The sequence below is a fragment of the Ischnura elegans genome, chromosome 8 (assembly GCF_921293095.1).
Source record: "Ischnura elegans chromosome 8, ioIscEleg1.1, whole genome shotgun sequence".
Lineage (NCBI taxonomy): Eukaryota > Metazoa > Arthropoda > Insecta > Odonata > Coenagrionidae > Ischnura > Ischnura elegans.
In genome coordinates, this window is record NC_060253.1 from 2684056 (window position 1) to 2707063 (window position 23008).

At 39.3% G+C, this 23008-nt stretch overlaps 1 protein-coding gene across 1 annotated transcript in view; it reads right to left on the minus strand.

The window, feature by feature from the left end:
- The window catches only part of LOC124164261 (mediator of RNA polymerase II transcription subunit 14), a 165380-nt gene that overhangs the window by 84411 nt on the left and 57961 nt on the right, over positions 1 to 23008 (minus strand). Inside the window, exons 10-15 of the mRNA XM_046541502.1 lie at positions 17863 to 18019; positions 17047 to 17338; positions 15129 to 15406; positions 8230 to 8467; positions 4974 to 5372; positions 3525 to 3697 (exon numbers count right to left, since the gene is read on the minus strand). Coding sequence (XP_046397458.1) covers positions 3525 to 3697; positions 4974 to 5372; positions 8230 to 8467; positions 15129 to 15406; positions 17047 to 17338; positions 17863 to 18019 — 1537 coding nt within the window. The remainder of the gene's footprint in view (positions 1 to 3524; positions 3698 to 4973; positions 5373 to 8229; positions 8468 to 15128; positions 15407 to 17046; positions 17339 to 17862; positions 18020 to 23008) is intronic.

Here is a 23008-nt window from a genome sequence, read left to right on the forward strand (position 1 = left end):
TTTCAGAAAAAACAATTTTCTGCCAGCCACCATTCACAGCAAGGTCTCGTCAGAAAGCCGCCTGGCCAAATGGCAGCCGGCGAAAATTCGTATCATCTGAAAGCGGCCTCAATGTAGCATTGTCTGTATTTCTCGCCTTAGAAGGCACATCGCTGGGCCGGATTGAAATGGGCAGCGTGTTGTCAACGGTACGATTCGACAAAGAGACCTACCTTCGTAAGTCGAAAGAATGGCACCGTACCGTGGACGGTGGCAGGCGAAAAGTCTGCTCGTTTGAAAGCGGCCACGGCTACGGAAATGCTACAATGTTGGCGAGAGCGACAAACCGACGAACCCTTAAATGCGCGCATTAGTGAGCAATTCTGAAAAGAAAAAAACGTGGACGCCATGCGATCGGAAAGTAATATATGCGTTAAGTAAGATCTGATGAGGAATCCATTGAGATCCGGCTGACAAGTAACACCCTCAACCGTGATGCCGGGTATTCACTAAGTAATGTATGGAAACTGGCACTTGGGAAAATAAGATTGGCTGCCTCCCGGCCAATCACGGTAGACTTTACAACCAATTGAAGACTATATAAGCTGGCAAACTTCATCCACTCACCATTAGCCCTGAGGATGGAACCCGACTCGTGTTCCAAAACATCAGCAGAATGGAGGGAGACCGCCCGGCTGGAAGCCCGTACAGCCGTTTTCTGATACAGTAAAACCTCTTTACATCGTAATGGAGGGGACCAAAATTTGGGCAATTTGATGTATGGAGGTTCACTATAGAGAGGTTTTAGGGGTAGGCACCATTTTTTCATATCCTTGGGAAATGAAAGGTGCTACTGTCTTTTAAGCCATTATATTAATATATTTGAACATATAGGTATGCATAAGCGAACATAAATTTACAATTCAATGATTACACAATGGTAAAAGTAAATTGTTCACCAGGCCTTTTTAGAAAATAAATTAATCAATGGGTTTGCTTAAAAAATTTTTCAAACTCTTTCGAAATAATGTTTTCAATTCTATGAGCACTTTTTAATGTCATTTTCACTATAAATAAATCACTAGCTATTTTCGTTAATGCCTTTTGACCTAAGAAATAATTCGCTGGTCTATGAGTTGTAATTTACTAATAGTGTTCGGAGGAAAGAACAATAGTTTTATATTTCTAAACATAATTTCTTCATCCTCGTATTTAACTGCCTGAGTTTTTTTTATTTGTGCAGCCTATATATACAGTTTCTTCTGTTTTTCCTCGGTTGTTTAAAATAGATGTGAGTGTGAATGAAGGTATTCCAAAGGTCACTGCCTTCTGCCTGTCCTCGTTGATGGCTAGGAAAATTGCTAATTATGTGGTAATGTCAAGCAGTCGCCTTATTTTATTTCTCGAAACCATCATCAGCCTATGATTAATTAAGTAATTTTCATATTTTATGGCAAATAATTGAAAATACTCCTTGTTATATCTTTAAGAATTGATTTATCATTCTTATAACATGCGACTTGTTAAAGAATATAAAAAAATAAGTAAACACGTGACTACTGCAAAAAATAGACAAAAAATTGAGCGTAATTTTGAAAATTTTGTTGAATTCCCTCTCTCCAAAATACAATGCACGTAGCGTTCCAAAGAAAAACTCTGTCGAGGGCACACAGAAACGCTAGGCCTGTGAAAGGACGTAATTTCCCGGTGAGAATGCTGGGCGAACTACTTCAGAATGCGGCGGCGACGGTAAAAAATTTCATTGCCCTACCGCGTATCAGCTAATTAGCTGCCTCCTTCACCTAACACTGTCGTGCATGGATTGATGTTCGTTCAGTATTGCTAGAAATTGACGTTCCGGACTCCCGATGGAAGAGTCAGATTTCGCGGCATAAATACGCAGGCAAGAAATATGACTGTCGCTAAGCGCAATAAATTTTAAACTACGATCGTTCACGAAAGCATCGAAAAAATTACCAAGGCGGTAGTAAGAAAGTGCTACACCGGGAAATATGGGAAAAAAATAATTGCGAAACTGTATTTGATTTATTTTAAGTCGCGGAAAATTCATGAAATGTTTTCATTTCAGAAGCGGAAGTAGCAATGCGGTCGAGTAATTCTGTCTCCATGGATGGAAGTGAAGTTAGTTGAAATATTTCCGTCAGTAAGTGATTATAGGCTGCACTGGTCGCCTCTTTTATTAACTGAACATAGTATGTAGGCACTTACAAGAAAATAAAGCCATCAGTAAAAGAAAGCGAGTGCTATCGCGCGATTTTGACCATGATTCGAGAGAAAACGATGTGTTCCGTCTTCATTTACCGTCACTTAATATATGATTAGGGTAGTTGGATGCCCTAACTAATGGTTAACGTGAAAATTATTAAAGGTGTATAAGAAAAAAATAAGCGTGAAACATTTATCACTGAAAATGTCATTCCACGTAGGTAATCGCGGCTGCATTAATGGTCTCTAGTTGTCTTGGTACGATTTGCGGAGGTAGTTAGGCTGCCTTGTTGGTACGATATATAGAGGTTTTACGAGATAAAGAGGTTCACTACAAAGAGGTTTGCCTATAAATTTACATGTAAATCTGACGGGACCGGAGGGTTGGTACGAAGTATGGAGGTTTACGATGTAAAGAGGTTCACTACACAGAGGTTTTACTGTATATCCATTTTTTAAACTTTTTTTTTACTTTTTGGCCTTGAATACGCGGCAGACTATTTTGGCTTTGGGCACCAAATGCAAAGACACCCGCTTCATGATGCTGACCACAAGGGGAAGAAGCCATTAGCATACGCTAAACTTCCATGCATCTCCGGAGTCACCGCATATATAGAATCGCTAGAATCCTCCAAAAAGGCAACATCAAGACTCGCTTCTGCATGGTGAAGAAAATTAAAAATATCCCACCTTCACTGAAGGAATGCCATCCTCCCATTCAATCCATGGGAGTGCATGAGGTTCCCCATGTGAAACTCTTTTCACCACTCTGATCAGCGAATTTGATGTAGTTCGTCAACTTGCCTAAATCGGCGCTGCATGCACAAAACGACTAGAATTCTCTACATTATTTCCGAGTCAACTACCAATGATGTGCGTGCAACAGTGTATGGTGTGAAATTCAAAGTATTCGAGATCGTATCTTTAGCATAACTATTCGAGATCTCGAATATTGAAGACTTTCTAGTATTCGAGGTATTCGAGTATTCGTGGATACTATTCGCACATCTCTAAAAAATACAAACTTTGATACTACCAAGCGGCAATTTTTTGGCCTCAGCTTTGACACTGCCATGACACAATACCAGATAAAAGATAATGATCACTTGTTACAACGCGACTCTCGCTACATGATGTACTCACTATAATGAGCAGTCACGGTAATTTGGTAAATGATGTCTCCACTAAAGTAGAGGCCAAATTTGAGATTCAATTGTAGACATAATTAATTGCATTACGATTGATATATGTAAGCAAATAGAAATGGCAACTAAATACACACTAAAATAGTTCTCTTATCTATTTCTCAATACACTTACTGAATTATGTACACCAAGTTGGGGGAGGTTTGGAAGCTTGCAAATGGATAGCAGTGGCTGGTGCGTGTGGTGCAGGAGATGGAGGATCTGCATCAGACTGCGGCTGTGGTTCAGGTGGGCCTCCAGCTGCTCCCGCATCAACGAATGTGCATTGATGATGTTTGTGCTGCCACCTGGAGTTTATGCCAAGAGAAACTTCATTAAAGTCAAATACATAAATGCATTTTCCAAATTCTCAAGTCCAATATGAGCTCAGCTGTACCTATGGGTAATAATCTGCCATTTAAAATAAGTCCAAGAGATGCATCTTTACTTTATCATGATTAAAGCTAAAAAAATCAATAATTATCTAAGCACTACATAAAAAATATGCTTCAATAATGAGCTAATACAAAACCTAGTTTCCTTTACCAAATAAATCAGAATGCATTTGTTTTACGTTGTGCCCACAATTACTGTACCAGCTACTCTGAAATCCCCGTATAACAAGTACTCATAATCCCTCAAAAAATATCAGCAAAATCCAATGCTCATTATATACAAAAGGGATTGAATTAACCCACCAAATTCTCATATTGGTTCATAGTTTCAGTTTTTCTTGTGTTTCTGTGGTATTTGACAAAGGTGAATTGTAAACAAGGCACTATCAGGTGAAGTATCAACATACTTTATCTATTGAGAGAGTGAGATGCTGTATATGCATCCTTGCTATTCCGTGCAGGTTTTACAGGTGTGTCTGGTCTCTTAACTAGGGATGTGCGAGTAATGCTTTTTGATCTTGAGTCTAGTGTTGAGTAACAATGCATGCTCCAATGTATTCCCATTTTTCCAATCCCCTAGTAAAGTTTCTATTCTGAACGCTTCGCTTGAAGTAAAAAGGAAAAAAGAAAATGAGGAACGTAGGTGGTAATTTTGTCAGAATTAGGAGATTATAAATTGCGTTGAAGAGGCAGATACTTTGTGGATATCCATCATAAGATATGATGTGATAGTACTTTGCACTTTTCCACATACAACTGCATTTCAGCAGAGTTGACATGTTTCATTGCACTGCAGCATTATCGAGACTCGAGTCTAGTCGTCAAGAGTCTGAGTCTCCAGAGACTCCTCTTATGACCAGTGAAGCCAGTACCATGAATATTAGAAATTAATATAATTAATTTAATTCAGAAATTAATACATAAAAGGCTCCACACTTTGCTGAACTCTCAGCTCAGCACCACCAGAGCATGTAAATATGGCCACCAGTAAACGAATTCTACGTAAACTTGTGGAGTTTTGTAATATTTTAACTTCCAACTTAAGACAAATACAGCCAACTAAGGCCCTGGCAGCACTAAACCCTCAGCTATCTGATAGTTCTCTTGATTTGTTTTTCACAGATTTTCCCTAACACCACACACAAAATTCTCTGACATTTCCCTAATTCCCTGATTGCTAACCGCTTACCAAACACCAGTTTGAATGCCTTCTCCACGTGGCTCCACTGGACTGTGACACAGGCACTTCTGTTGAGCCCATAAGCCACCACTAGTCGACTGTACGAGTACGACTTGATGGTCATGAAGTTTGCCAAAGAGCCGCTGATGGATGCTGAGCTTGCACCGCTCATGACGAGGCCAGCAGTGGCTCCCCCAACGGCTCCTGGGGTCACAGAGCCAGCAGCACCACCCGACGTGGTCGCCACCACCCCTCCCGGCCCACTGCTCCACTGCAAAGCCACGTCCTCCACCAAATAGTGGAGGTGAGCGACGCACGCCCAGTCGGCGAGGAGTCCGTCAACAGCACGACTGACACCCTCCACCCCCGCCCCCATCTCATACTGAAAGTACACAGGCCTCCGGAGTCCTGAAAGCAACAGATTACCATCACTTCTCTCACAAGATTCTTCAAAAGAAACTCACTGAAGAAAGTTATTATCATTCAACACAAAAAAAATGCCGTAGTAAACAATACACCAGCTACTCAGTATGACTTGTGACGTCATTTTCCCACAATTCTGCATTCCTTCTGTTTTCACAACCATGCAAATTCTTCTACTCTTTGTCATTAATTTTTGCCTAAAATACTGTTCAATTTCTGAAAGCAACTATTAACCACATACAAATTGATGGAAAGAATTTTCCATACACTTCCAGGAAATCGGTAGTGAAAATTTCAAATACAAGCAAAATTATGAAAACCCACTAACTTTTATTCTATTCCAAATTTATCAACAAATTTACGAAACAAAGACAATATGAAAAAAGTAATAAATATCACATACTAGGGGTACGCAATTCAATGACCTTTTCATCCACCTCGTGCATCATTCCCAGATGGTTTGAAGATTTTCCTCAAATCTTCCAGATAGGTTTGAATTGCCCTTAACTTTATTATTATTATTATCCCTAGCCATGCATAGCTGGACAGTCATAAAAATCTCAACACTGAACTACAGCAGACAATCAAGAAATATGTAGAGATATAGATCAATGTAGAATTCAAAACATTTATAGGTTTATAATCATAAAGGGAAGTTTGCAACATAAATAAATCTGGAGAATTTATCATCTTAAAATCAAGAAATACACCCATGTCTCGTATAGCGCAATTTCGATTAGCGCAATTTCGATATAGCGCAAATTCGTTCCTCGGGGAAACATTGCAATGCAGTGTAGCCTAATCAAAAATCTTAAACGCTCTCGTGATAAAACGTGAACTTGCGCTAAGTACACACGAAATTTCTATCAATTTACGCATATTAATATTATTTCTTGCCTCAAATCTTCTTTTTTGTTTATATATTAATCGAAATTCATTGCTGCGCAATTGCCAAAAGTATTACTCGTCATTGGGTCTAGATAGCCGGCCTACCGAAGATTTATCTCGTCTCCTTAACAGAATGATAATAAATAATTTAGATCGTTAATTAAGCGTGGGGCTAGTGGAAAAGAGTTTTTTTTCAGCAATATGGTTTGAGACGTATTTTTGCCGTCGTAGGTTACCGGGCGATTGCCTTCCAGGTAGAGAGTCTACGCTAAAGCCTTCAAGGTCATCGGTATTCACGGGGGAGAAATGGAGCGGTGACCGAGTTGCGCATGAATAGCATCAACACATAAAAGGGTCCGCTATAGTGTCTCAAACACAATGGCTTCGTTCCCTCCCCGCAGTCATAGCCCTTCTGCGTCTCAGGAATACAGTTCAGCAGAAGAAGGTGATTTAGATAGAGCCATACAGGGTAAAAACCAAGAGAATATGGCAAAAAATAGGAATGCGTGTAGAAAAATCAAGAATTTATCAAGAAAAACCATTAACCTAGAAGAGGACTTGAGAGAGGTCAATTGCTTTGAAAATGGAGAGCGTCAAAGCGATATTGCGCGGAAGTTTAAACTCACGATGCCTTATTCTGAATAAAGACGAAGCTAAAATATCAGTGACCTCAGCCGCACCAACTTCAACCAAGCGGTCTACACATACGGAAAGTTCATGGTGAATCAGTACAAAAAGACGAGAGTGGTAATCGCTCCGAGACATTAAGTGGCGGTTGGTTCCAGAATTTAAACGGCAAGCAGGTATTTTCAGTGCGGCGATATCAGGTGAATCTGCAAGTGTTGATAGCGCAGCCACCACAACATTTTCTGATGAACTCCAAGCTGTTATTGAAAGTGGCTCCTTTCCCCCTCAACTAGTTTTAAGTGTTGATGAGACGATATTCTTTTGGAAAAGAATGCATTCTCGTTCATTCATTTTCAGGGAAGGAAAACCTGGGTCAGGTTTCAAGGCATTTAAAGACTGTTTCACGTAGCTGCTAATGACTCGGAGGACTTCAAATTAAAATGATTTATCATTCATAAACTCCGCTAGCTATGAAATGGCATTTAAAGTAGCATTTTCCTGTCATTTCGATGAGCGACAAAAGGGCCTGGGTGACACAATAGTTGTTTTTAGACTAGTTTGAAAAATCATCAACTGCCGGCAACGCATTACGATCCCCTGAGATAGCAGATGTTAGCCCACCCGCACGACAGGACGGAATTTCGAAAGCACGTAAGAATTATTTTTAACGTGAATAAAAGTCTTTGAATGCGTGAATACTATCTTTAAAGATGTTTTAAACTATAAATATTTATAGAAATAATGTTTTCTAAGGCTTTTTATGGGAATATAGATGTTTTAGAGGAAATTCAATACCCAAGACCTATGCTACCAGGAACGCATCCCTATCTTCCCTATGTTAAAACGCTCTCGTATAACGCAAATTCGTATAGCGCAAAGACCCCAAGGAACGCATCCCTTGCGCTATACGAGACATGGGTGTAAATGTTTAATAGAAAAGTAATGAGTAAAAACCCAGTCTAACATATTTTTAATTCTTTCCTCATAACCTGGACATATGTATTCAGTTCACATTGGACCAGGTTGACAAGACTGTACTAATTACAAAAAAGTGGGAAGTTCTAGAAATTAAAAGAAATTCTGGAAAAATTATTTATTTCTATACAGCATGTGAAAAAACATAATTTTGGGCACTACCGATTGCGGGAGTATGGCTCACTGGACAAGATTAATTCAATCATGAACACATTATTGCAAAATTTGTTGGTAATGAAATCGAATCTTGAAAATATGCCATTATGTATGAGATTTATTCATAGTCAATCTGAAGAAATGTTTGCAAAAATGCAATGCTGAATGCAGAGTGAGCATAGCTCCATGTGGGTACCTTGCTCTTTTGGATGGATACTGGTCAGCGGACTTCCGTGGAACACAAACTCCGCCATCCATGACTTTGTTCCCTTCCCTTGCACTCTGATGGACACGGAGAGTAATCTTTTCAAAAGAGGAACCATTTGACGAGACTCCATGTGCGGAGGTGTTGGGAGCTGAACCAACCTCAGCACCAATGCAGTGGCTCCTGATTCAACCTGAAGACCTTGGTGAGCTATGCCCCTTCGATTCAACTGGAAGACACGAAAATTTAATTACATAAAGCAAATGGACAAAACTTATGCAGCAGCATATTTCACCGAAATGTTCATGACAAGATGCCCCATCCAACTTCATAAACTTCTTAGCCTTCCCACCTTATTCCTGGCTGTTCACTACAGACAAATGGCAGTTCCTAAAGTTGTCCATGATTAAAGTTCAAAAACAGAAATTTCATGGATATTCTGAAATTTCCTCTAGATCCCATGAATGAAAATTCCAGTTTTGATTTTCCAAATTGACCAGTTGATACTCATACAGCATACAAAATGTTGGCTTTCAAGCAATTTTAATTATGAAAATCATGCCACTCATAAAAGATCATTAACTTTCCTGGCAAATAAAATGTATTGATAAAATCTTCTTGAGTTAAGCACTGGCAGTTTAAGGCCTAAGTTTTGATGAGAAACTCTCTCAAATATAGAGACAATTGATACATAAAATACAACGATCATGGACTAAATTTACATTCCAACCCCCCTGAGCCAAAATGAATCAGCGGGCTAACAATGGGTCTCTTGACAATAAAATTACATTTATAATGAATATTACTTAAAAATAGAAATATTTTGCATGGTTCTGCATCGTGACTGCCACCTGTTGTAACCACAATGCACCTGCTGCTGGGTAAGCTGCAGATCAAAATGTTTACAACAGATGGCAGTCACTATGCCAAAAATGCAAAATATTTAAATAAATTTTCATTGTAAATTTAATTTCAATTTAAACAATACTTATTGTTACAGTAATTATTTAATCAAGCCCTTGTGTGCTAATTTGTGCTGCACGAGCCCTTGTTTGCACTGCAGGAATGTGTAGAATGGTTGTGTTTTTACTGATTTTCACTACTCCACAACCCTAAATGTAGTAGAGTCTGAGTCATAATTTTTTTATGAGATGCTTATGTGAGTATAAAGAACATACAGAAAAATTTTCACTGGTTTCCATTCAGTCCCTTTTTAGATACTGACCTGCAAACATCGACCTTAGAGGGCTTTCGGCATTCTTTGACAAGCTTTAGAAAAAAATGAGGGCATTCTCAGTACAAAAAATTGTACTGCGAGTAGCTATTTAAGTATTCAACTTAGAAATAAAATTTTATTGGTGGGGAGAGTTGAATAATCAGACACCACAGATAACCAAAACATACACTTTAATTCCTTATAATGTTCATAATGTGGACCTCAGTAGTGGCAGGGTAAAGCCCTCACCTGCCAAACAAGAGGTTGCCGGTTCGAGTCCTGCCTTAGTGGGTAGCCCTTTACCAGGGCATGGTTGTTCGTGAACGTCTAATTGTTAAATTTGTTCAACACCCTGATGTAAATTGGCTCATAGGTGCTGTATTCGGTGGTATGGGAATAAATAAATGTTAAATAATTTACGTAAAATCGAACAATGTACAGTAAAACCCCTCTTTTACACTTTTGAGGGGGACAAGGAAAAAAAGTGTAAATCGCGGGAAAGTGTAACATCAAGGTTAGGCACAATTTAATGAAAAATAACCCCTTATATATAGTTAAATGTTCTATTTTTCATATGAATCATGTTCTAAATGAATAGTAAGTATAAAACCTTAAATTATGATAACAAAAAATTCTTTATTAATACTGAACTCTCAGTGAGGTAGATCATACAAAACATCAGTCTTCTGAAAGAGATCCTTTAACACAGGACGATAAATTAGTAAATACTGATAAATGAGTAAAACGGATAAACATTTTCCATTAGCTCCATAAACATAAAAGAATCTTCTAAAGTAAAAATATTTTAACCTTTGGACAAGCTAAACAAAAATATTTGACTTAAAATCCATTTAGCATTTAATTAAAAACAATATGTATCAACTTAAACTCTCCAAAGTCTTCTCAAAATTTAAAGCAATTAAATATATATCACAGAATTTATTAAACATTCTGGGGTGAATTAAGTGATGAAAAAAGAAGCACCATTACAATATGTTCTTTTAACTAGCCTTCTTCTGGAAATATTCCATTATCTTTGTTTGCTTAGTCATTTTATTTGTGCAAATTATTTCTACTCTTTTTTCAATTATGTCCAACAGCTCTAATTCTTTCTCATTTCCTGCAACAGTTGATAAATGTTGCCTCAGTGCACTGACAGCAGACATAGCATTGATTGTGCTTTCTTTTGGCATTTCTGTATCATCATCATCCTCCTCACTTGCTGTCTCATCACTGTCATGCAGGTCAATAGCTTCATCAATAGTAAGTGACTTACATGTTGATAACATCTCACCCACTCCCACAAAATCTGAAAAACTTATTTCATCTCCAAATAATGACAACTGATCATCGGCTCCGAAAGCTATATTACCACCTCTCCCTTCTTCTAATGATTCTTCATAGTCCTGTTCAAAGTTGCAGTCTTCAGAAAAACTAAATCCTGCTTTTTTAAAACAATTTGCGATTTTGCCCTCATCAACTTCTTTCCATGCTCGTGCAACGTAGTGTAGTGCATCTAAAACAGATACTTTGAAGTTCTTAGGGTCCCTCCCACTGTCTATAAGATTAATTGCTTTTCTCACTAGAATCCTGCGGTAGTTGGATTTGGTGGGAAGAACACCAGTTTTATATTCCTCAAATTCATATTTTTTGGGTGGGCTGGGCATTGGTCTAAAAATACTACAATTTTTCGGTTTTGTCCACCCATCTTGGCATCTAGAGCCTGCATTTGTTCCTGAAATAAATGTGACGTCATCCAAGCTTTGGTATTAGCGGCATAGGTTGTGGGATATGTCTTGATATTTTTAAAACATCTGGGATTTTTGGATTTTCCAATGACAAATGGCCTCAACTTTTCACTACCATTAGCATTAGCACCTAACAATACTGTTAAACGAGCTTTGCTATGCTTTCCACCATGGCAAGATTCACCTCTAAACTCTAAAGTCTTATGGGGAAGTGTATTGAAAAAAAGGCCCGTCTCATCTAAATTGAAAATGTCTTTTGGAGCATACCCTTCTAAATGCTCACTCAAACAATGTTCCTTCCACTGTGCCACTGTTTGGGGATCAACACTATTGGACTCACCACAAATTGTTTTGTATACAAAATTATGCCTAGACTTAAACCTGCTTAACCATCCGTTTGAAGCCTTGAAGTCTTCAATTCCCAGCCTCATTGCCACATGTTGCGCTTTTTCCTTCAGAATAACTCAGCTGATGGGTATTTTAGAGGACCTGGTGCACTGAAACCATTCTTTTAAAATTTCTTCTAGTCTATCATATTTTGAGTACTTAACATATTTTCGCCTCTTTGCACTGGGTCCGCATTCCACTGCACTGGTTTCTATGTTTTTGCGAGTTTTAATAACAGTGTTTAATGTGGACACTGGAATCCCAAGTTCTTTGGCAAGGGAAACACGTGAACCTACATGCGAGTCAATTCTTCCCAAAATTTTTATTTTATCTTCTATTGAAAAAGTTTTCCTCTCTCTTTTCTGGGCCATTCCGTAATTGATTCGCGTTTATAGACGCTGTCACGAAAAGAAGCAGGGAAAAAGAGATTACGATTAAAACAACTTTTAAATTAATCGTCAATAATATCGTCAAATAGCGTCAAACCAATCTTAGGATTGTTGACTAATGATGATGAAAATTAATCGAAAAACTTGGTAATAATGTACGCGAAGGAGAACACCCAGTGCGTGGATCATCACGAGAATGACCACGAATATAAACATAGCGTCTATATTCGTAACTACGATGCTTACAAGTGAAGTGGAAAACCTACAATACTTACCACCAACAAATGGAATGAAATTAAAACTTCGCAAACAACCTGTCTTAGGAAATCCCGCGAGTGGTCAGAAACAAATGATGAAGGAATTATTCTAGAAGTTCAAAGAGGCCGTATTAATGATAATGGCGCTAGTGACAGGTATGCCAAAAAGGCAAGGAGGTTGTAAATACAACTTCTTTTCCTATATTTACAACCTTCTTGCAAAAAGGTTATCCCTACCTCCGATCGCTAACACTCTTTCTTCTTGATTACGGTGCGCTATCCGCCATGTTCCCTTTGGCGGCTTGGCGTAAATAGCGGGTCATTTGAAATTTCGTCAGCGTAAATGCGGGGAAGACTTAACAATGTAGAGATACTTAAATCATTGGGACTTGACGAAAATGTCGTAAATTGCGGGAAAACGTATATTGCGGGGGCGTAAAAGCGAGGTTCTACTGAATTATGATTCATGCACAAATTCTGTTATTTTGGATTGCTTCCCAGACACATTGACAGATTTCTTCATCTGACAATAATCTTTTTAGTAGCGACAACGTGATAGTACTCTTGTTCCTACTGCTCCATATAAGACCTGGTTTCCGAAAACCAAGCATCCATGACTGCATGATGTGTAGCGATGTGATCACGGATTCACAAAAGTGGTTGCACAAATGCTTCAAAACCACAGCGCGATGCTGGAAACTACACTGCCAGGCACCACGTCACGCACAAATTGCCCATGATGCAACTGCTACAAAATACAGATCCATGTTTACTAAGCACAATCACGCACCTCGATACTTGGAAACCAGGAACAGAAAAATTCCGTGAAGACAACTGGACCGTAATAATGCCATTGCGCATCAACGGTTTTAGGAAACCAAGGCTTATGGCAAACTGTCACGGTTCCCACTCTACCTAAATAATGAAATTCACGTTTTTTTTTCAGGTTTTCACGGTCTCAATGTCGTCAAATTCACAGTCTGTTAATAAGCCAACAATAAGACAATCACTGACCGTATATTAACTAACAATTAACGTACGCAACAGATGCCATGAATGTAAACGCAGAAATGAAAAGTGATATCGTTACGACATCACCTATCATTTGCAAAATTCAGGGCCAACTGAAGGCCCAACCTAAGCGTGCTCTTGCCCGGACGCCAAATACCATGGCCTCCTTTAATATGCAAATGCCCTTAGGACTTTCTTCCGTCATGTCACCGCAATTTCCCTTACCCAATCTTTCTGAGACCATGGAAAATATTTTATTAAAATTGTTTATAGAATGTAATAAATAAAAAAATCAATTTCATATAATTATAATGCACTTGGTTTGAAATATATAGAGACAAAACAAATAAACTGCTGAAACATGCTATTTTCAGTAAACTTCTCTCGGGTTGCCCACCGGGTTAAAGGCTTCATAATGGCCGACGTTTCAAGCTCCGACTCGGCGCTCATCATCAGGGCTACTTGATCAGTCATCTACAACTACATCTACTCGGCGCTCATCATCCAGTAGCCCTGATGATGAGCGCCGAGTCGGAGCTCGAAACGTCGGCCATTATGAAGCCTTTAACCCGGTGGGAAACCCGAGAGAAGTTTACTCACATCATTCGCCGGGAAAGCATCAAATCTTTCTTCACGTTATTTTCACTTTCACTTTATATTTACATTAACTCAAACGAGGTGAGCGCAGTCTATTGAGAGCTACTGCCATAAATTGAAAGCCTATTTGCCATAGAAATGTTTTGTTAAGTAAAATTCCAATGGCAAACTCATGTTCCGAAGCACATGGCATGTGCCCTCATTGTGTGTGGGAACTGAACTTCGAGCTAAAAATCAGATAAATTTTGTAAATAGTTCATTCTGGGTCTATTAGAAATGCAAGTTATTTCATTCGTCCTTTTTTGAATACAAGTCCATCCCAAGCTATCACTGAAATTGAAACGCTCAGACAAAATAACATACTTCTGCCATTAAAATGGAAAATATCGGTCAATGTGTCGTCATATAGTCCGGACCAATTGCTACACTTTGAATATTCATGGGTGGATAAATGCGTGGAGTCTGCACGTGCCTTGACCTTGAAACATGATTAACATATCGAATTTGATCAGTCAATTGTAATATTATTATCAAGATTGAGATATTATTAAGGCTTCATGGCGAAATTCACAGCTTTTTCCAGGTTTTTTTCACAGTAGACGAAATTCACGGTTTTATGGTTTTCACGGTTGATTGAGAACCCTGATTGTATCTGCACCTGGCTAGCGAGCGCCTGGCTGTGTGTGACTCATGTCATCTCTACTTCCTTCATATATCACTTTCAAGTCACTCCCACCACTCCCTTCCTCTCCAGTTTACCCTTGACTTGTAGCACTGTCACAAACAAAGTGCCTGAATGCTACAAAATCAATCTTCGATTCCCTTTGGCTGTATTCAACCACATGCCATTATTGTGCATCTGCAACATGATAAGTACAGTTAAAGATCTTAGATAAAATTTTTCTGAAATTACGATCAGTTAACCATTGAAGAATCTTCCAAAATTAATTAAAGAGTTTTTTCCTGCCCCTCATCAGCTTCTAAAATGCTAGAGCAGACGTCCAAGCGAACTTGAAACATTCCTTGCCAGTAAGTAAATAATCCCGTTTTATGAGGGGAATTCTGATGGAAATGACAAGCTCGGTGTAGGTTGCTTTAAAATGCAATAATGCTGGTTCTGTAGTGTCTGATTTTATTCTTTATAAAGATAGCGGAAAACATCAATGGAGAGTGAGACTTATGAATGGATAATGAATGCAACATGAATAATGTGAAGTCTGCTGTAATCATAAAAAGTGGAAAAGAAAGGAATCACCAGATTGAGTGAAATGCACGAAATACCCACCTCTTCAGCTAGGGTGACAAATGGGATCCTTTCATCGCAGAGAGCCACAACGTGCGCCAACTCAGGAATGAAGTAGGCGGGGTGCTTGGAGCGACGAGCACCTGGCTCATACTTTGACGCTGCTCCGCTCGCAGCACCAGCCCCCGCACCACCACCACCGCTGCTCCCGGTGGTCAGTTTGCGCTTGACCCCTGCAATGGTGCCCCCACCACCACTCTCTCTTGCAGCTGCACCACCACCAGCAATGGCACCACTCAGCCCACCCTTCTCACTTTGATCTGAAATGATGGCAGAGACAGAGTGGCATTAACCCTTCCAGTGCCCACTCAGTCACAGCAACGCAGGAAAACTTTTGTTTTGATTGCCCCGACAGACAATTATCTATCTCATGTGCAGGAAATAGTTGCTCTTCCCTGCTGACCACAAAATTCTTGGATTAAATTCTTACTCAAAAATTTTCAAGATGTTATTTGATTATGTTTTCTAAAATGGACGGCAATTTCTTTAGCACTAAGATTGTTGATATTTAACAATAAAGAATGGGAAGTTTAGGGTCGTGTGATTTTGAACTATCTTTCACAGCATAAAATCAAAAAGAAAGAGCATTAAAAAAAAATTCTATCTTAAATAACCACCGAAAACGTTATACAAGGCCACTAGAGACAAAAAAATGGCAGTGGGAATGAAAGCAAATCGCGAGTCTGCTGAAACATCAAATTTATGTAATATTGCAGTCCAGCCTATGACTTAGCATTCACTTGTTTTGCCAGTCCTTTTCCCTTTCTGTCATCATGATGCCTTTGGCTTTCATTCCGCCCACCCTACCCCCTCCCCATCGATTGTTTCTGTCCCCTCCACCCACCCACAGAGTCATATTTTGTACCCAGATGCACTCTGCACACATAACGTCAAGAGCCTAAGGGGCCTTCGCACTGAGTCATTACTAAGGAAGTGCTTTCATTTCATTAACATGACAAATTTGAATACAATGTGACGTTTTGAAGATAATCTACCTCTGAGCTACGACTAGCAGATAAAGCACAAAACAGGACAGGAGTAAGTAAATCAATTTTAGTGATTCAGTATGAACAATGCCATTACAAAATGCTAATTATTATGAAGTTAAGACAACCAAAAGGGTGGCCTTACATTTGGAAAAATAAGTGGCATTACAAAATTTTTGATGCTTTGATACCAAAAACTTAAGTCTTGATTGCAACAGTGCACACAAAAAATAGAAACTCAACCATTTAGGTTGATGTGAGAGCAGTAGGTTTCAAAATATTTCCTCCCCAACAAACAATGAAAATTTACCATGTAGCCCACGTGTGATTTTCCAAACATGCATTGGAATACATCTGATCAAATACACTTTCGAGTCTATTGGTTTTCATTGGTACCTATAAAACTAAAGCTACTCTACACTAAAATTACAATAAAATAAAAAAATATGACATTAAAAATTTCATTAAATTTAGCGACTATTTAATGGACAAAAAGAAATGTAATGCTTTCAATCAATTTCATACAAGAAACTCACCTGAATTTGGTTAATACAAATATCAAAGTTTTGGTCATTTTAATGACAATTCTTAACTACGTGTCATTCGTGTATGGGTTCCCGGGTACTTTGTTCCCATGTAAATGTGTGTTGGTTCTCCATTCCTCCGCCCCCCCCCCCCTCACGCCCTTCTTGCTCAACCGCCAAATCACTTAAGTCAAATCTTTGGAGAAGTCACCAGATGATAACACAAAATGTATTGAAAATGGTCATGCAAAGAAAATTACAGTACTTGTGAAAAATTGCCAGTAAGTTTTAACCAAAATTGTGTTGGAATACGACAATATTAAGTGTGAAACAACACTCTATCTACACCTGCAATGCTGCAAGTTTAGAAAAAGAATGATGAACTCTCACCATCAACACTGGTAAAGGGTCCATGGGTCACAACAAAGCCGTCAAATTCCACGACCGAGAGCACTTTGAGGAACATCTTGGGAGGGTGGGAGGCAGCCGGCGTCACTTGTGCGTCGTCCATGGCCTCCCCATCCTCCACAGGCACGCCCCCCTCACCCTCCCCTGGCTCGCTGGCCATGCCCGTCGAGGCAGCTGTCGCCAACGCACACGACACTGGCTTCACAAACGCAAGGCGAAAGCCACACTCAACCTCAGAACCCCCACCACAAGTCTTCTCCTTCAAATCCACAACCTGCACAAAAGATGGAGAAGATGTGGACATTAATTGTATTATAAGAGATGCCTGCATCAATATTTTCCTAAAGCGGCAGTTATCAGGAATTAGAGATTGGGGAAGGTGAATTCACTCATATGAGTAACTGAGGTAACATGAGTACCAAATCTTAATCAATACAAGAATCCCTTGTGGAAAATAAAAATTAACACTTAAGAAGATTCACACTGTGAATAATAGTAGGCACAACCTGGGTATCATGGCTAAGTTAAATCATCAAGTAACATAGGCTATGAAACGTGGGTCTTCACAATTGCAAAGAGTAACTCACCAAGTACTATTTTTTTATCTTCCATGATATGTCACATAGTTAAGCATGAAGTAATCACATATACAAGAATTCCTCGGAAAACACTTGATTAATATTAGAAGATTCTTCTATCATTAATCAATCGTAAATGAAGAAAAATGTTTTCCACGATCTATAAGTGTATTTTTGACACCGCAATTACATTTTGTAACATATACATAATAACACTCACAAGCACTACCGAAGGGTGACGATGTAATCTAACAAACATCCTACGGGTTGGATGAGCAGTGACTAGGGCTGGATGGTGAAGAAGGGGCAGACGTTCTTCAGGGGTGGCTGGCAGGTGCTGCAGGGTCTTCTCACAACGACGCTGGGTAATCCAAAATCTACAAAATTGTACCATACTATTAATATTTAAAATCAAATGTTACACAAATTATCATATCAAAGAGAGGTTAACATCAAATAGAAGTAATTATACCAAATTTCTATGATTGCGCAGATGCTAACTCAATATACCTACAGTACTCACAAAATGTTTAAAAAGCTATACAATATAAAAGGGAGGCAAATTTCTTTAATAGAGGTTTAGGTAACTAAATTTCATAACAAAGAATAAGTCAACCTCCTATCCAAAGGATCTAATGTGGTATGTTGACGATAGGTTGACTCCCCTTATTTTCGGTTCTAGCTCCAGTTTGGTTCATGGCGTCAGTTCCTTTTCATAACTTAGCACTCATTAAGCTCAATTTTCAATATTAAAAGACTTTTGTCGGACAAGAATACTTGCTGTGGGCAGTATTCATTGCACCTTTAAGGAAGTCTTCTATTCTTGATTTGTTTGCTACAAGAGCAGGCAGGAAGCGATTCTGGGGTAAGAGGACTCTGAACTGTGAGAAGTGAGCTCTTTTTGCCACTGAAGCACTGAGGTGTGTCGTATCTTCTTTCTCTTGTTTCAGTCCAACTTCCCCATCTGCTGTGACACCGGCACCTCAACGGAAGTGACCAACGACCTGGGCGACCCTCTTGGCCTTAAAAGGTTCGAGAAGTTTGTCCATCCGCCCCATAAACACTGGAGAAGCAAATGCTTCCATCTCTCTTCTCCTCATCACAGACACGCTTATTTGCTCAGCCAATGCCCTTCTACGAGGACCCTTCTCAGCCTCACCGACATCCCTTCCTCTAGCTGCCGTGATTGAGACCATCTAAGTGCACTTTCATGCCCTTAAAATATTACTTAAATGACTTTATCTATGAATCCAGAGTGTATTCTTTTATGCGATCAACCCATATACAGTAAAACTTTGGTTTTACGCAGTTGGAGGGACCGAAATATGGGCACTGTGTAAAATCAAGAGTTGGTATTAAGGAGGAGTATAGTTTTCAGGATAACACTTGCTCATTATTTTTAGAAGGCTTACTTAGTCATACCTTTTTGTACATTTAGTTCTGATTTAAGCCAGAACCAGAACCAGAAAAAGTCTCATATGTGAAGTTTTACGGTAAATGAGCATGAAATCCTTTTCAATCGCATCAGATATATGTTTCCCGGATTCAATTACCCATTTGGAGGCAAGAAAATGAAGCCTAATACATGCACTGAATTGTTGAGGCCTTTACTTTGTAGAATTCCATATTTAATGTTTGGAAGGAAATTTCTTAGCTTTTCTACAAAAACACACACTTTATTGCCGACTAGTTTCGGTTACACTGTACCATTTTCAAGACTAGTGATACACATCAGAATTTGCCGGTATATATACTCTGTGGTCGGGTGATTGGAGGGGAAGGGGAGAGGGGAGAGGTAAGTGACGGGAAGGGTGAAGGTGGGAAGGGATAGGGGAAAAACCAGAGGTAGTTACAAAGAAGAGCGTGGGTTGGCGTCACAAGGATTTTTTGAGGTGTAATAGTGGAATGTCTAGGAGGGGGGAGTTGAAAGGGAAAAGGTGATCATTAGCAATGGGTTCTTTCCTCTTACATAATACCTAATACATAATCTTATTTACTCACAAGCAACACCACAGATGACATGTTACCTTAAGAGAAACAACGTTGCATTCCTGAACTATGTTTCCTATGGTTGAACAAAATGGTTGAATTGCCAGCATTTCTGGCACTAAGATTACTTCTGTTACCCAGGAGAAATTTTGGAATGGTGATACTAAATGTCGCAGAGAAGCTAATTTTTGAAAATATTCTCATTAAAATCAGTGTTCAGGATATCCTTTTAACCACCAGCAGACGAACATAGATTGGAGATTGAAGAAATGAGATACCTGAGGATAGTCATCCAAATTAACCCCATTAACAGGGTGCAAAATTTTGCTAATACATACATCACAAAGGCTTTACACCCTGTGGGCCTGGGTTCAAGTCCTGGCAGTAGCAGACACTTATCAGAGATGGCCCAATCCCTACTTGAGTGTAATGTGGAGGGCACTTCCAGTGCATCACTCCGTCCATCAGATGGGACGTTAAGTCCTGGTCCCTTTTGAGCTTGTCATTACAACCAGGCTAATGCCAACATAGGATTCCTATCCCCCCAGCCCTTACTTCATGGCGCTAATGACCCCAGCTGCTGGTTACCTCCTTCCAAATAGCATACCATAGATAATACGGAGCACACCTAACCCTGAATATTCAGAAATTCAGATTTTTCCGGTGTTTAGATCACTTTTTAAAGTGAACTATTTAAATAACCGCGCATCTACCGCCATGCCGCCAGTGATGAATAAAAAAATGACTAATAGTCCTGAAAAATTTTCCTTCTTTATAATTTTCACGCTTTAAAAAAGCATTTCCCCATGAAATTTTAGCATTAGTAGATTGACTCTTCCGGGAATAGCTTCTCTGTCGGCATTCTTCCGCGAATTCAGCGCCGGGACCTTCGACTCACAAGCCGTGTGACTCAGCTTCACGTAATATTTTGCTTCCCCATATCTGATAACAACACCGGACACTTTTTGTATTTCGATTTAATGGCGCTAAGCCATTCCTGAGTTTAAAGGGACTGCCTTATCACTCACGTCTTGAATTTGACTTCAATGATTACATGACGATTGACGACGTGTGTTATTCTTCGAGGGCATAAACTCCTGTTCCGTTAAAAATAAATGCTTGCCACCTAGCGAAGTTAGGGCAATAGCTATTCAAGTTCTGAACATGTTTAATTTAAACCCAGTGACAATGAGATACAAGGTGAGTCAGTTCTGATAAACGCGCCGCGCAAGCAACTTTCCCTCGCCTCCGTTCGTCCCGCAGATGTGGGGTTAGACCGCGGAATGAGACAATGCATGCTGCTTTGACCATCGCGTTGAATCACCATCGAATTACGTCCATACTAGAAGTACGACTATTTTATTTGGATCACCTTGGAAGCCAAAATTTTGGCACGGGAGGATTTTTAACGACTCATTTCGCCGTTATATTTCGCTGGGGCGACGGAAAACATAGCGTTGGCAAAATTCTAGAAAACCTTCTGTTAGGGATAGATATTCCACAGTTCATAATTCCGGATTAACGAGCATCTACTGTAATTACAATAACTATGTTATAGACAGCGTCGATCAATGAGTCGAATAATAAACGACAGGTGACAATGTTAATATCTCCGGCGATCTGTCTTAATCAAAAGTAGTTACGCATATACTGCGATTGCCGTGTGTTTTAGGTTTCAATATCCTTCTACGGCAAATTTGAACTAAGAGCGATATTCGCGTTCGTAAAGGAGCCTGAAATATTAATGAGAGGGCGCAGGGGGAAGCAATAATTAGATTCGCGATGTTTTTAGTTTCAAGCTCAACAGGGCGACGTCATTTCAACTGTTCCTGTATTCATTTTTGCAACTCATTGAGACGAAATAATAACCTAACTTCATACTGCTCCAGTCGGATTTTCAAAAAAGCCGAAAGACAACTGCGTAAAATCAAGATTAGCGACCTCTTTGGGGCTGGGGTTATGCTGCGCAAAATCGAAAAACTGCGTAAAATCAAGAAAAGATGTAAAATCGAAGTTTCACCATTGCAATTCCCTATGCTTTCCGGCCAGACATTGAGTGTTGCTGCGTAAAAACGAGACTTGATGTAAAATCAAAGTGTGTAAAATCGAAGTTTTACTGTATATAAGATCCTTACTCTTCTACTTCTACAACTCCCAGTTGGAAACTCTTTCGTACACGACCACACGAGAATATTCTTATACAAATATTAGCCAGAGTTGAATGAACAAAAAATAACAGACATTACTACTGATGGGAGTACTAATAGGATATACAGTAAACTCTCGTTAATACAAGCAATGTTATTATGAAGTCCTCGATATTACGAAGCAATTCGTTGGTACCGACGAAAAGGCCTATTCAATCTACGGTAAAAGAAACTTTATTACAAAATTTTCGTTATTACGAAATTACAAACCTCAGTCCCAGTCCTGGCAGCTACAAAATTAACTTTATTACAAAGCTCCGCGAAAAAGCAATGGCATTTAGGTGGATATACACTACATTACATTATCATCATTGATCAACGTTTAAGTTCTCTTCTTGTACTGAGCCCAAGAGCGTCAATTTTTAGTTCTTTCTTCAGTAGGAGATACTTCAATATCCACACAACATCATATAATAAGCTTCATTCCTGAGGAATTATGGTGACCCAATCATTATTGCTCGTAACTTGGATGCACAGTTAATCCTCTTCCTATGCACAATGGATTTACGAACTTTCAGAGACACGAACATTTGAAAATTTCAAATTTCGAATTTGGCACCTTCCGATTTGGCTGATGCAACGTAGCATTGTGAGGAGGAATTCGCACTTTGGGCATACATAATCTGAAAAAAGTATCACTGAATCCGGTGTGAAGTTAGGAACTGTTTAGTGCTTCACCTGTCCTTCCTTACCACAGAGAGCGATTTTTTTCGGCTCCGGCTACCTTGCAAACTAGATCAGACTAGGGGCTTTCTCTGACTTGTTAATAAATTGCTGCTTACGGGTTGCTAATGAAAGTCCTCTCTTGCAAGGACACCCTCTTATCGAAAGTGAGTTTCTGTAACTCACCTCAACGAAAGCTCGTTGTTGCATAACAAGACCACGGCTTGACGATAGCTAACAATACACCATCTGCACCTGCGAGTGAGGCTAGAATTTTCAACCTGACACAATGCCTAGATTTTTTTGTGGTAGCATCAAGAAGCATACCTAACTACGGTCACTAATAAACAATAAATAAATAAGAAGCTGTAAAAGAATGGACCGGTCAATTTGGAAAAGAATAATACAGTAAACTCTTAATTTTAAGAAGTCAGTGGGACCGGAAAATTGGCACTTCGTAAAATCGAGTTTCGTAATTTCAAACCTTTTTCATAAGTCACGAAAAAT